Source organism: Uloborus diversus, chromosome 4, assembly GCF_026930045.1.
Source record: "Uloborus diversus isolate 005 chromosome 4, Udiv.v.3.1, whole genome shotgun sequence".
NCBI lineage: Eukaryota > Metazoa > Arthropoda > Arachnida > Araneae > Uloboridae > Uloborus > Uloborus diversus.
In genome coordinates, this window is record NC_072734.1 from 13,314,433 (window position 1) to 13,327,995 (window position 13,563).

At 31.9% G+C, this 13,563-nt stretch overlaps 2 protein-coding genes across 2 annotated transcripts in view; both read left to right on the top strand.

The window, feature by feature from the left end:
* LOC129219833 (uncharacterized) overlaps nucleotides 1-1,866 on the top strand; it is a 148,912-nt gene extending 147,046 nt beyond the window's left edge. The window contains exon 6 of the mRNA XM_054854138.1: nucleotides 1,745-1,866. Within this exon, the coding sequence (XP_054710113.1) occupies nucleotides 1,745-1,866 (122 nt within the window). The remainder of the gene's footprint in view (nucleotides 1-1,744) is intronic.
* The window catches only part of LOC129219838 (uncharacterized), a 35,924-nt gene continuing 24,128 nt past the window's right edge, over nucleotides 1,768-13,563 (top strand). The window contains exons 1-9 of the mRNA XM_054854142.1: nucleotides 1,768-1,862; nucleotides 3,164-3,263; nucleotides 3,828-3,926; nucleotides 5,094-5,210; nucleotides 6,988-7,229; nucleotides 8,257-8,395; nucleotides 9,530-9,652; nucleotides 9,778-9,954; nucleotides 11,630-11,833. Of these exons, the coding sequence (XP_054710117.1) occupies nucleotides 7,021-7,229; nucleotides 8,257-8,395; nucleotides 9,530-9,652; nucleotides 9,778-9,954; nucleotides 11,630-11,833 (852 nt within the window). The 5' untranslated portion in view covers nucleotides 1,768-1,862; nucleotides 3,164-3,263; nucleotides 3,828-3,926; nucleotides 5,094-5,210; nucleotides 6,988-7,020. The remainder of the gene's footprint in view (nucleotides 1,863-3,163; nucleotides 3,264-3,827; nucleotides 3,927-5,093; nucleotides 5,211-6,987; nucleotides 7,230-8,256; nucleotides 8,396-9,529; nucleotides 9,653-9,777; nucleotides 9,955-11,629; nucleotides 11,834-13,563) is intronic.

The following is a 13,563-nucleotide window of genomic DNA, read 5'->3' on the forward strand; positions in this document are numbered from 1 at the left end:
ATGAAATATCCTAACTTTCACGGGTCGAAAATATCGGATATATACATGTATATCAAAATATTCGGATATATATCTAAGTATCTGATATTTTCGAAAATATGATGATCTTTTCGAACCCTGATTAAAGGCCTCCACTCCTTCGTTGCCCCGGGGCCTCCACACTTCCAAACCCGGCCCTGATTCTATTATTTTGTTATCTGATCATATAAGGATTATTAAGAACCATAACCTCAAGGAAAAAAACCATTGAAATGATAAGTATTTTTCATATTGATGTTGAAGTTCATCTCTCACTTTTTTAGGTTCCTTAGTTCGTAGATGGCGCAACTGAAATCAAGTATTTGATTAATGCATTTCGGTAGCGCCATTTGTGAAGGAACTAGAATGGTAGATTGTTTCTACACCAATTGTATATTTTCATTGATTTAATTTTACGGAAAGTAAAAAAAAAAAAAAAACACTCTGCATCAGCAAAAATAATGTGAATTCTTTTCAAAAATAAGCTAACTATATTTGTGTTTATATATATATATATATATATATATATATTCATTATAATTAGCGTTCTAAAATGAAGTTTAGCACCTTTTTTCCCTCACAATTTGGAGTTAAAACATTAACTGCCAAAAAAAATCTGCATATTCATGCATGCACTCATGTTTATGGTTTGCATACAAAGTACTACTTGTGCTCTCTTATCATTCTGTTTATATCTGAGAGGAAAACTCTGGGCTGTGATTTATTTTATGTGCAGCTGTTTTTATTTTATAGCTGTTAAGTTAACCTACTTAAAATTAATGTTTCAACTTTCTGACTGGCAATACTGTCGTTCAAACTCTTCTGTAAATGAAGCATTATCTTTAATAATCTCATTATATTTATTAATCTCATAAAAAAAGATGCACAAGCGAATATTGCATCTTTCTTTAAAGTATTCAACTAAAAATGAAGTATGGTTATCATGTGCTGTATTGTATACAAATTTTCTTTTAAGGTATTATAGAAAATATTTTGAGAAAGAGAGAGAGAGAGTATTCGCATGCTCAAAACAATTGCAGTTAAAGAAATAATGTTTCAAATCAATTTGATTGCAAGAAAGATAACTATGCCAAAAAAGAGGTTGAAGTCTAAAAATTTTAATGTGCATTTTCCTTTTTACAAACATGCACCAATAAGTACTGTCTCTCATCTATATATCTAAAATGAATAGGAAATGCGTGTTTGACTAATTAAATTTTTATAGAAAATATATTTTGCTTATATTCTACATAGATTTTAAAAGAGAATATTTTTCTTCTCCGTATACAAAATAGTAAGCAATTAATTAAAAGTAAAAAAAATGTGTTCATGTTTAAGAAGCAACCGTTTTAGGAGTCAGGTTAGGAGGAGAGTTTTAGTAATTTTATCAAATACTCTTACTTGATGTTCCCACGTTATTTTTTCAACTGTGTACTTTTGCCCAACTTTTGAAATTTAAAAAGAACTTTTTTGCACTGTTCTTCTTCTTAAATGTTATATGTGTCAATTTTCCATTAACGCTATTTGCCTAGCTCAATTCTTCAAAACATTTTGTTCTGACCCCTAAATGTGCAATATCTCTTTAACTTGGTTCAAAATTTGAATTTTTTCTTTGGGAACTCTTGGGAACTTATAATCTGTCAATCTGAAATTTTAACAATCTGATTAATTACCAAAATTTATCAAGAGTGAAAAAGATTTGATTCTTTTCCCTGTTCTATTTTAGGTTGCAGAGATGTTTGTGGCAGATCCGTTGTTTATATTTCTTTGGAAAAAATACAAAGTCATAAAATTACAGCTGCGCAATTGGCAGAAATTCTGCTATACTATCAGAGCATACCCAAGTAAGTTTCTATATACTATGTTAATAACTAAATGTCATACATTGTTTTATGAATTAGGCAAGCTGGTGGTATGAAACAAGCTTTTATATATTTTGTAACAAGATTATTCTGTAAATATTTTATACTAGTCATACAGGGTTTGTATGAAAAGTAACCGGACTGAGCTTAGAAAACATATTTATTGGCAAAATTTCTACACTTTTTCTCTAGAAATCTTCGAAGTAGTCCCCATGGAAGTCGATAACCCTTTAGTACCAGTTTTTCCAGTCCATGAACACCCCCTGGAAATCGGCAACCCGTAAAGCTTCTAGAGCTCTCGTCCTAGCGAGTTGAACAGCTTCCAGAGTCCCAAACCGCGTCCCCTTTAGTACTCTCTTGACCGTGGGGAATAGGAAGAAGTCCGGTGGTGCCGTATCCCGTACATGACACTCTTTTTACTCGTCCGTCAGGTGTTTCGGCACCAGCTTTGCATAGTTCTTCCTCATGCCCAGATTGTTCTTAACAATATCATGAACAGTCATCTTATTGATCCCGACCTCTTCTGCGATTGCTCGAACGCTCAGACAACGGTCAGTGTTCAACACATCACTCACTTTTTGAACATTTGGGTCCGTGTGTACATCCGGCTTGCTGTTTGTCATGGACGTCATAGAGGCCCTCTCAGAAATTTTTGTGCTGCTGGAAGACTTGAGTTCCGTATAAAGCTTCCTCACCGTAAACCTCATAGACCATTTGAAGAGTTTCTATAGGCCTTTTCTTGAGTTTGCCACAAAATTTGATGTTAACACATTGCTCGATGATACGCTCCATTTTCACTCCGATGAGATCACTAAACACGCACTGCTCTCTCGCACGATGCTAACCCTCCAAGCGTTTGGAGGCAACTGACTCGGGTCCGCTCCCCTTCTCTCGATCCCTCACCACCACTAGAGCACCAACTACCGGTTTACAAACGTTTTACCTGTTCGTCACAAACTCAGTCCAGTTACTTTTTATACAAACCCTGTATACGTGATTTTTATGCTAATTAGCAGGGTCCTTTGTTCTTTGGAATTGCGTAATTCTACCCTTATGGTTGCTCCATTTTGTTAAAGTTCTGAAGAATGCCAGAATTTATTTTGATTTTTGAGATTTGTGGATTCAAATTGATTTTTGTTCAGTATGTTGTCTACTGTTGAGGAAATAATATGTATTATGAAATTATGATTGTACAGGTATTACATTGTCTACTTAGTGATGTATCAACTTGTTTTTATTGTTACTGAAAAACTAAAGGTAACTTTATCTTTCTCTCTCTTTAGGAGGGAAACCATTTGCCTGGGATTCCTGTTAATAGTTGATGGCCGGCAAGTTGGTCCAGATGAATGGTTCGTTTTATACAAGGCACTTGCTTGCGTAGAGGTGTGTAAAATGGTCACCCTAAGCTATTAGTGTTTCATTAATTTCTGTTCTAAAAATTTTTGAGTACATTATGTTTAAAATGGTTTTTTTTCATATTTGTGAGCCTGTCAAAGCTAAAAGGAAAATAAAAAATAACAGTTGAAAATAGAGCGATGTTTTAGTTTTTAAGTATTACTTACTAATCACTGTGTCTGACACAATAATTAGTATTACTTACTAATTATTGTGTCAGAGTGAAATAGGTTCCCTCATTTTTTTTGGAATCTTTTAGTGCTCGTCTGTAAGCTGGATTTCCAGTGATTCAGTACAAACTAGCCAAACATACAAATATACATTTTGTTACTCTTGGATTTTAATAGTGCAGTAAAAAATCTGGTTTTGAATGAAATATTTAAAAAAAAAAAATCTTACATTTGCTTTCTAATTGTCTTGCTGGTAAATTGCCTTTTTTACCATACTTGCTTTTTAAAGCCATGGATGATTTTTTTTTTCATTTCAGTTCATGCTATATATATGTTTTTGCACTTTTGTACTTCCATTTAATTTTTTTTTCTTTTTCTCTAGGAATGTGTTCCTGGTACTGTTAGTTTGGTTCTTGTTTTGCACCGGCAAAACCAGAAATCAAACTTCCTCTCCTCAAAGTTCCCAATTTTTCATATTAAAGTAAGGATAGTTTTTATTTATGAATTACACATGAAACCATTATAATCTACGCATTTAATATGTAATTACATTTTATGTTATTGTTGCATTTGATCATATAAATAATGAATTGAGTGGAAAGAACCTAATTTTTCCATTCAAACTGTGTGTTTATTTTTCCTATTCATATTTGTCCTCTCATACAAATTTAAATAATGTTAAACCAACTAAAGAAGATTGATACTATAGTATTGTTCCCCTGCTCCCAATGTTTAGGAACACATATAGTGAACTGATTTATAAAAAAGCAAAATACAAAAATAAATTTTTATTTGTGCTCCTGTTCTTACTATTGCATTAAGTAGGGGGTGCCCATCCTCCCCCAAGTTTAATGGCGCAAATTCCCCCCCTCCCCAATTTTTCTCAACCCTCTTTCTCTTTTTATTTTTAGCTCTCTTTTTTATTTTACTTATTTAAAAATATATTTTTTATTTATTTATTTTTTAAAAATGTTTTTTATTTATTTATGAATGTATTTATTTATTTTTAATTATTATTAATATTTTATTAGAAAAGTTCTGTGCTACACTATAACACACACGCCAACTAAATAAATAAATGAAATAAAATATAAAGAGAATAAAATAAAAAATAATTTGACTTAAAAATAAATCAATAAATGAATTTAAAAAAAATTTTATTCCCCCCCCCCCCCCCAAATTTTGATCGCGCAACTTGTGCCATTATCCCCCCCCCCCCCTGTGGGCACCCTGGCATTAAGAGAACCTAATATTTTCAAAAATAATTTTATTTGCATTTGGTATTTGCTCAAGTAACCATCTCGAAATGATATGCCTCCTTGGAGAAAAGATCAAACTGTGTTAAGATATTGCTAAAGATGCTTACAATTACAAATCCCCAATGCTGCAATAACATTAAGCAAATTTATACTGTTAAGTTAATTCTGTAAAGCTCTGTGGTGCAAAAGCTTTAACAGGTTTTACTGCACCAAAATTCGACAAAAATGAAATTAATGAATTATTTGTTTCAATTAATCAAAGTTGATCAAAAATATTGAAAAAAAAAAAAAAATCTGCGAAATATTTTTTTTAATCTGTTTCAAATTTTATAATAATACACACAAAACATTTTGATGGGAATGCCTAACTGTGCCTTTTCTTTCTGCAGTTCGAGCCTATTGTAAATGATAACCAGTTATTAAAGTATGTAGCAAAAGAGCAACTATTACCTCACTTTGGAGGGAATTTTGAACACAATCACGATGCATGGATTAGTTTTCATGAGGTAAAATTCAACAAACCTTGACTTTTCTATTAACTAAGTTATTAAACTTATGAACTATTTTAATTGTGTCTATTTTATTTTTGTAGAGTAATACAAACTTATTTTGAAACCCTATTTTGTTTCTATTGGATTACTTTTGCAGCAAAAATATTTAATTTCATTGTTATTTATTTTCTTAAAAGTTTTCTGTAGCATGCTTATGAGAAAATTATTGTTACTAAGCTAAGCATATTCTTTGCTCTGAAAAGTTGAACCTTCAACTGTTTCTGTTTTAATTTAATTTAATTGAAATAAATACAATGCATAGTGTTTGTTTAATTAAGATATTTGTCTAATTTTTGTCAAGTCATTTAATTTATTGAACAATCAGGAAAATAATTCATTTGAACCACTTGAGTAATTTTTCATGCACATATTTTACAAAAACATATTATAATTACAATAAAACAAAGATAAGCTTTAAAAAAGAAAAAGAGAGCATGTTGCAATATTTGCATTACATCTTAAATATCCATCCCATGTTTAAAACATTGAAGGGTGTTTTTTCGAACCAATTAGTTTATTGAAAAAGTTAAAGTAAAAAATATTTCAACAGTGTTATTTTTCATGCATATATTTTGAAGAAACATTTTATTCTAATTTTTTAATAAACGAATGACAAATTGAAAAGTTATAGGAATAGCAAATTGCTATATTTACATTTCATATTGCATATTCAATACATTTTTAGAATTTTGAATAAATAAATATTTGTTTTTAATTATATAATTTATATGTTTTTAATTTATTAAATTTACAGCAAAAAAACATTGGAATGACTTGAGTTACACATGCACATTTTTAAAACTTTTATGTGCATATTTTGAAGAAATGTTTCTTTTTTTTTTTCAAAAAGCAGAAGATAAACTATAAAGAGATCAAGACATCTTGCAGCAATATTTATATTTGTGTCTAACATTTTCAGTACATTTTAAGAGCTATGAGTAAATTTATTTAAAATTTATTTTGGACCCCTAGTTCGGTGAAAAATTACAAGCAAAAAACATTTAAACGACTTCAGTAATTTTTTCATGCACAAAATATGCAGAAATATCATATGATTTTAATGCACCAAAGATAAAAGAAAAAGAGTTCAAAGACAGCAGGTTATAATTTTCATTTTACATCTCACATATTTATTATATCGTTAGAGCTCTGCACACTCATAATTGAATTACTAATTTTCACAATTGTTGCCAAAACAATAGCTTTTAGTATTAGCATTTAACTTATTGTCTAAACCGTCTTGTTGAGCAATCACGATTGCTTATTGTTCTCACTTGACAGTTTTAGATTCCTATGATTTTATTTTCCCTCCAGCACACTCTGCAGCATCACCGTCGACCGGCTCCTCACGATGCTGCTCCTATAGCAAAAACAGTCTCCAGATTGCATCCATATGCTACACACACGCATATACATACACAACTACACACGCATATACATACACAACTACACATACACATGCACACACAAACACATACACTTACACCTGCACAAACACACACTTGAACACATACATACACACATGTATATGTACAGACACCTACACATATATACAGACGTCTACACGTACACACACCCCTACACATATGCCTACACATACACATACCCCGCCCCCACACACATAAACACACATGCCTACATACACACACACTCGTGATTGCAAAAAACATAATTTGAATTCAAAAGGTCAAAATTCAAATTAATTTTTTTATGTAATTTCTCTTTATTTTAGTTGTTGGACCCTTTTATCATAAGTTGCCAACAGATGGGATGTAGATTGGTTAAACTAATTCAAGATTTGCGTTGTGAGCAGTCCCCTTCCGTACTCAGCAATCAAGTGATCGAACAGCAGAAGAAACAGATCATGGAAGTTTTGGAAAATGATCAGCTTCGATATTTGGAAGCAGAAGGTGCCAAATTTCTGCAGCAGTTGGAGAAATACAAAGCAAAATTTGCCAGCAATCTTGATTATGAGTAATATTTATTTCCTAATAATTCGTTTTTTGAAAGTGAAAAATCTAAACCTCTTTTACATTTTTTTTTTTTTTTTTTGCACTCTCTCAAAAGTATAAATGCAATTAATTTGCCAGTTATTCACAGTATGGTAATTGCAACCTGGCGGTCATTGGACAGGGGGAGTCATAAGATTCTTAAAATTTAAATTATCATACATACAGGACTGGATCTATAAATTTTGGACCCTCCTGCAAGAAAATCTGTAGGGCTACTCCGCGAAGCCAGCAGTGTATATTTGCAACGTCACTGAGTCTTAGCGTTTTTTTTTTTTTTCTTTTCAATTTCTTGGCCCGTTGGACCTCTGAAAGATGTGCCCCCCACCCCTTCTGCACTGCTATGTCTGCGGGTGGGCAGATCCGGGCCTTCATACATACTATATGAATTTAAGTTAAAATTAGCGGTTTATTCCTGTTATTCATAAATTTACTATTAAACATTAAAATCCTCCTATAAAATAATGTTTATTCAGTCTTTAACACAGTTTTAAATTTTAATGATTTTAAATGTATGCAAAACAATTCATAATGCATACCATTACAGTATTTTTTTGTCAATTCCCCTTGCCAGTTCATCGAGAATGGGACTAACCTACAACAGAAAGTGATGTATTTGCTATAAAGCTATAAAACTTAAAACTTATCATCTGAATGCTAAGTGTGGTTATTTTATTAAATTTTAATGTTTTGATCTTATTGTATTTTTGTATATTTGGTGAGTTGTCAGACTTATGGGAAATAACTCAAAATTCCCACTCTTTTTTTTTTAAAATGTTTATTTATATATCCCCCCCCCCTCTGATTTGGGATCATTTAGACTAGATTCTAAAAATATTCTAATGTCAATTAAAATTAATTCTTTTACATATACAAACATATAAATGTGTATGCATTTCAAAAAGTTTCAATTTTTGTGATGACCTATGTCCAATACATTACTGCTTGAAAATGTATTCTTCATAACTAAATTTTATTTCTCCATTGATTAGGGAAGCTGTTGAGAAAAGCAAAACATTGTACAGACAATTGAAAAAAGTTGTTCAGAGATTAGCAAGGTTAGCTGATAAAAGACTTAACAAATTGCAAGAACATATGATGATGAAAGTTTTTGAAGAAGAATCTACACAGGTAAAAATCGTATTAATAATGATTTACAGTTAAATACAGTTTGGTACTGTTTTCACTATCAAATTTTATTTTTGTACATGTTTAAATGCATCAAAATCAATGCAATTTAATTGAAAACTTCAAATGAAAATTGAGCAAGTTGTAAGATATATTTGAGCATGGTTTTTCGTTACTATTATGAGATTTAATTTCAGATGTATTTTGGCATTCTAATTCCAAAAAAATTGGAATATTTTATTGGTAGACTTTTATTTTATGAAATCCAAATGCGCCTGGTTTTCTTTACCATTTTTACTCTGGGGCTGTCCAGCTCATTTTTTTTAAAATCATATTTGATTCCAATTCCCCTTTGGCAGTGCCCCACATCATTTTACCCCCTCCCCTCCCCTTGTCTTATGTCACTTAAAATTTCAAGTTTATTGTTATAAAAAAATTTTATGTCACATTTTGGTACCTTCCCCCTTGTCATGAAATGTCACTATTTCACTAACGCCTCTCCTAAGGGCGCCCATATAGGAGATGAGTGGGGGCTCAAGCCCTCCCTTTAAAATTAGAACTTCCTTGATTTTAGTACTTTTTTCTTTGCAAAAATGAAAAAACATTTCTTCTCCAGCCTATAGTGAATAAGTTATTAAAAATTTCAAATTTTAATGACTCTAATCTGTACTGAAATCGGTTTCTATGGGGGAAATATCCTGCTAAACCATGGAGAAGATATCTGAGCCCCCCACCCCAAGGGCACCCATATAAGGGGCAAGGGGGGCTTGACTCCCCCCCTTTGAAATTAAAACTTTCTTGCTTTTAGTACTTTTTTTCTTTGCAAAGACGTAAAAACATTTCTTCTCCAGTCATTAATGAATAAGTTATTAAAAAACTTATATAAAAAATGTCAAATTTTACTGACTAATCTGTCCTGAAATTGGTTTCCATGCCAAATATCCTGCTAAATTATGGTTAAAATATCTGAGGACCCCTCCCCCTTAAAATTTTTCCATATGCGCGCCCATGGCCCCTCCCCTCTTAAAAACGTGACATCATTTGGGGACGAACCCTATCCCCTCCTCTTCTTGCACCCCACAAAATATTGTACTTGAAATCAAGTTTTCAGTGAACAAATTTTTTTTGTTTTATTAGGTGCTGGGCTGGCTGCGGAGGAAGGGAGAGGAGACATTGAAGAAACATAGAACATTGGCCGAAACTCTCAATGCCATTCGAGAACAGGAGAATGAATTTGAAAAATTCTATTTCTTGGCAATGGTAAATCATAATCAAATTTTTGCTTAAATTCAATAAAAGTATAAAGTTCTCTTTATGTTGTGTATTTTTATTTCTCCTAGTTGAAAAAAATGATTTTTAGAAGTGTTTTCCTTTCCATTAAATAGCAACAAATTGAACGTGGAAATGATCTGCTGGAAGAAATACCTAAATCAAGAGTATGCGATGGTGAGAATGGTATGAGTGCCAACTTGAAACGGCAGCTCGATGATTTCACTGATCGGTTAGAAGATGCACGGGAGAAGTTAGAAGATACAAGCCGTTGCTACCTTCTGCTTGATAAGGTGAAAATATTTCTGTTAAACTTATTTTGCAACTGTATCTTTTTTCTACTAGATAGTTAACAAACTATTGCAAGCGGAACTATCTCAACATTTGCTGTACATGTTTTTTTTTTGCATTTTTGCCTGTAAGTACTTATCTCCTTCATAACATATTTTAGCATGAAGATTTTGGAGCATGACAGGAATAGATTAAAGCTTTTTTGTACTGAAAGTAATTTTCATGGTAGTATTATAATACATTGTAGTAATAACAGTTGTTAAATTAATTTTAATTGAAGTATTCTTTTTGTCCATAGAGAAATCTCTGCGTTATAAATGAATTGTGTAGTGAAAACTACAAAATTTAAAGTGTTGAAAGCTAAGCCAAAAGAAAATATAGCTTTCGGGACTAACATTTTTTAATACCGTTTTGGCACATTTTGTTTCATGAAATTATGAAATCTTTAGTGCATTCAGCAACTTTGTTTACAAAGCCATATAGCCGGCTTGAAAAGACATTGAACTTGGGACTAGAGAGGTGCAGGTTTGACACCACTTAGCTCAAGTTCCTGCATGTACATTAATGGTGACTGATGCACGTAAAATCAGTTGTGTTTAAAGTTCTGCTGTGCATGTCTCCATAACAAATCGATACCTTTGTCAAGGGTGCTCTGAACTAGAAGGTAGAAAGTTCTTAATTTACACTGAATGAAACTGAATTTTTTCGAATAATTAAATACAACCTTCCACATAACAAGAGGCAGCATGCATGGTTGACAGAAAAAAACAATTTTGATTTTGAAAAAGTCTCCAAATTTGCTGAAAAATCAACCAAATTGGCCAAGCTGTGAAATTTTGGGAGGTACCGTTGGGCGCACTGTTGCAAGGATTGCATGGCCTTTGTTTTGAATCAAAAAGTTGATTGTAGTTGTTGCGGTAATCTACCTTATGTTGCCTTTGAAGTAAAACCTCCTTGTGAGGCAATGGCAATAAGAGCCTCATCATTGATCATATACAGTGTTTCTTGGTTAGGTAAGCAGTTTAATTACATGTTAATGCATAAGCATAGCTGTTTTATTTTTCAAAAAGTGTAGTATAACATCTGTATGGATGGGCAAGAAATATTAGGTTTTGTACATCAAAAAAATTCTCCAAATCACAAGAAAAATAGCTAGTGGTAACCGTGTGCAATTTAAAGTTGGAAAATTAAGTCATAGTAAAAAGATCTGCATTTCTTTTAAAATCTATGACTACATTTTTTTTTTTCTGAATCTTCCATAAAAAGTTTTTTTTTTAAATATCTAAGTGTATGAAATTATGAAATTGCTGTATCAAGGGCGCCCCAAACTTATATTTTTGGGAGGGTGGAAATTCTCAAGTTGCTGAATGATGATAATTTCGTCGAATGGAACTCCAAATTTCACCGAATGATGGCAATTTTGGTGTATGAAGTTTCAAATTTTGCCGAATGAAGCTCCAAGTTTTGCAGAATAGAACTCTAAATTTCGCTGAATGGTAATAATTTTGCCGAATCATCAGACAAAAATTCCCAAATAAGGACATTTTTAGAAGGTCACAGTGACCTCCAATCAGGCTGCCCCTGCTCCCTACATTAAACAATTTTGTTTCAAAGGCTAATGAGAAAAAGTAATTTTTAGGTAATTCTTGATAATAGTTCATTGTTTTTTTATTGTAGGTGTATGAGTGGGCCCTGGAAACGATGAGGTACGTTTCACTCATGAAGGCAAACTCCTGCACTTCAGTGCACGCTCTGTCTGCCATAATGAAGAGGCTGGATTCATATCTTCAAGCCCATCCTTACATTGAGGATGCAGTCTTTGAGGAGATGACGCAGCTCGCTACCAAGCTCAGTAATAACAGACTTCTGAACCAGTGCCAGGTAAAGAACCATTCAATAAACTTCCCTCTCCCACTTCAGCTATGCCTGATACAAAATGTATACTCTCCTGGAACAGTCTGAGAAAAATTTTAATTTCAGAAAAAAATCAGGCAAATTTTTTAATTCCTGGGAAAATGATAGATTTTTTTTCTGGTTAAAGAAATAAAACATTGCTTTTTCTTTTTTAACTAGAGTATTTTTGAAATATTTCTGTTTTAGTAAACAATGTCATTTAAAAAAATAATAATAATTTAAACTTTTTATACCATATTAAAAATGTATCACAGAAATTAGGTATTGAAGCTTTTTTCTTATTTCTTTTCTTATTTTTTATTTATTTTGTACATGAAAAAATTATGTGTATTTGATTTGAAATTCGGTGTTCTTGTATAATATTTATCAGGGGTGATTGTGTTCTGGTATTTTACCGAATTTCCGGTATTTTCGGACATATTTACGGTATTTTTATGTCCGAAAATACCGGAATTATGTGTTTTTTTTTTTGTTATGCTTTTATCTCCCTACCTCCGCAATCTTTTTAAATTATATAATACTCATCAAATATACCTGCAAGAGCCTTAAGATGGACATCTATCCCTTAAGATGGACAAATGTCAAGATACTTGGTATAACACCAGCTCAAAAGTAACTTTGTAACCCATTAAAAATTTAACCAAATGTACACACAATATTTTGACTCAGAACTATTTAATACATTTAATACTATGGCAAAGGTGCACTTAATAGGGGCCAAAGATTACCCCCCCCCCCCCCGTTCTCGCATTAAAAACTTTCAGGTATTTTTTGATGAACTCACAATCACCCCTGATTTATGTACATATAAGTGCATTTTTATTTTATAAAAAAGGGATTTTTCAAATCTTGATTGCGTGATGGTTTATCTCCTTTGATTGTACTAAAATTATTTCCTTTGTTTTGACCATTCTGATTCTATGTATTTTTCTAAGTGCCTTTATTATTATTATTATTGGTGACTGTTGTATCTAAATACCTATATGTTCTTTTGCAAATACCTTTATTGTTATTATTATTTTAAGGACTGTTGAATCTGAATACCTATGAGTAGGAAGAATAACATTTAAAAGTGAAATAGAATTATACTAATATACAAATAGATTTTGATCATAAATTTCAAAAAAGCATCAAAAGATTTGTATAAATCAATGATAGCTGTTCCGTGTAAGTATAAGTATTTTGTATATATTTTTTAAAAAACAAGTTCAATACCCCTGGAAATTTTATGTTGTTGGTTTGGGGAAGTCGGAGGAAACTTGAAAATGTCAGGGAAGTTGAAGGTGTATCTAGAATAGGTATCCTGTCAATAGACATTTTGATCTAAAAGATTAAAATTTCTTCTCTTTTCAGCATTATACTTTTAATTCTAAATGGGGTCGTTTCCTAAATTTTGAAAGCATGTTTTTCTGAAAGTGCTTGCTTAAAAACATAGGATTTGACCATTTTTTAAATAATTTGACAAAGTTCACTATTTTTTAAAAAATATTAAAGTCTGTGAGCAGACTCGATTTCATTTTCTAAGCGTCTGCGCATGACATCACAAATGATGAGCTGCCATTCGCTGTTGCCATCCGCACTGAGGGTAATATTTAATTCGCTTCTTTACACACATGTATGGCAACGATATGGTTGATAACAAGAGTAGAGCGCAATATTAAATTTGCTTCTTGATTATCATAACGTGGAATCGCGGT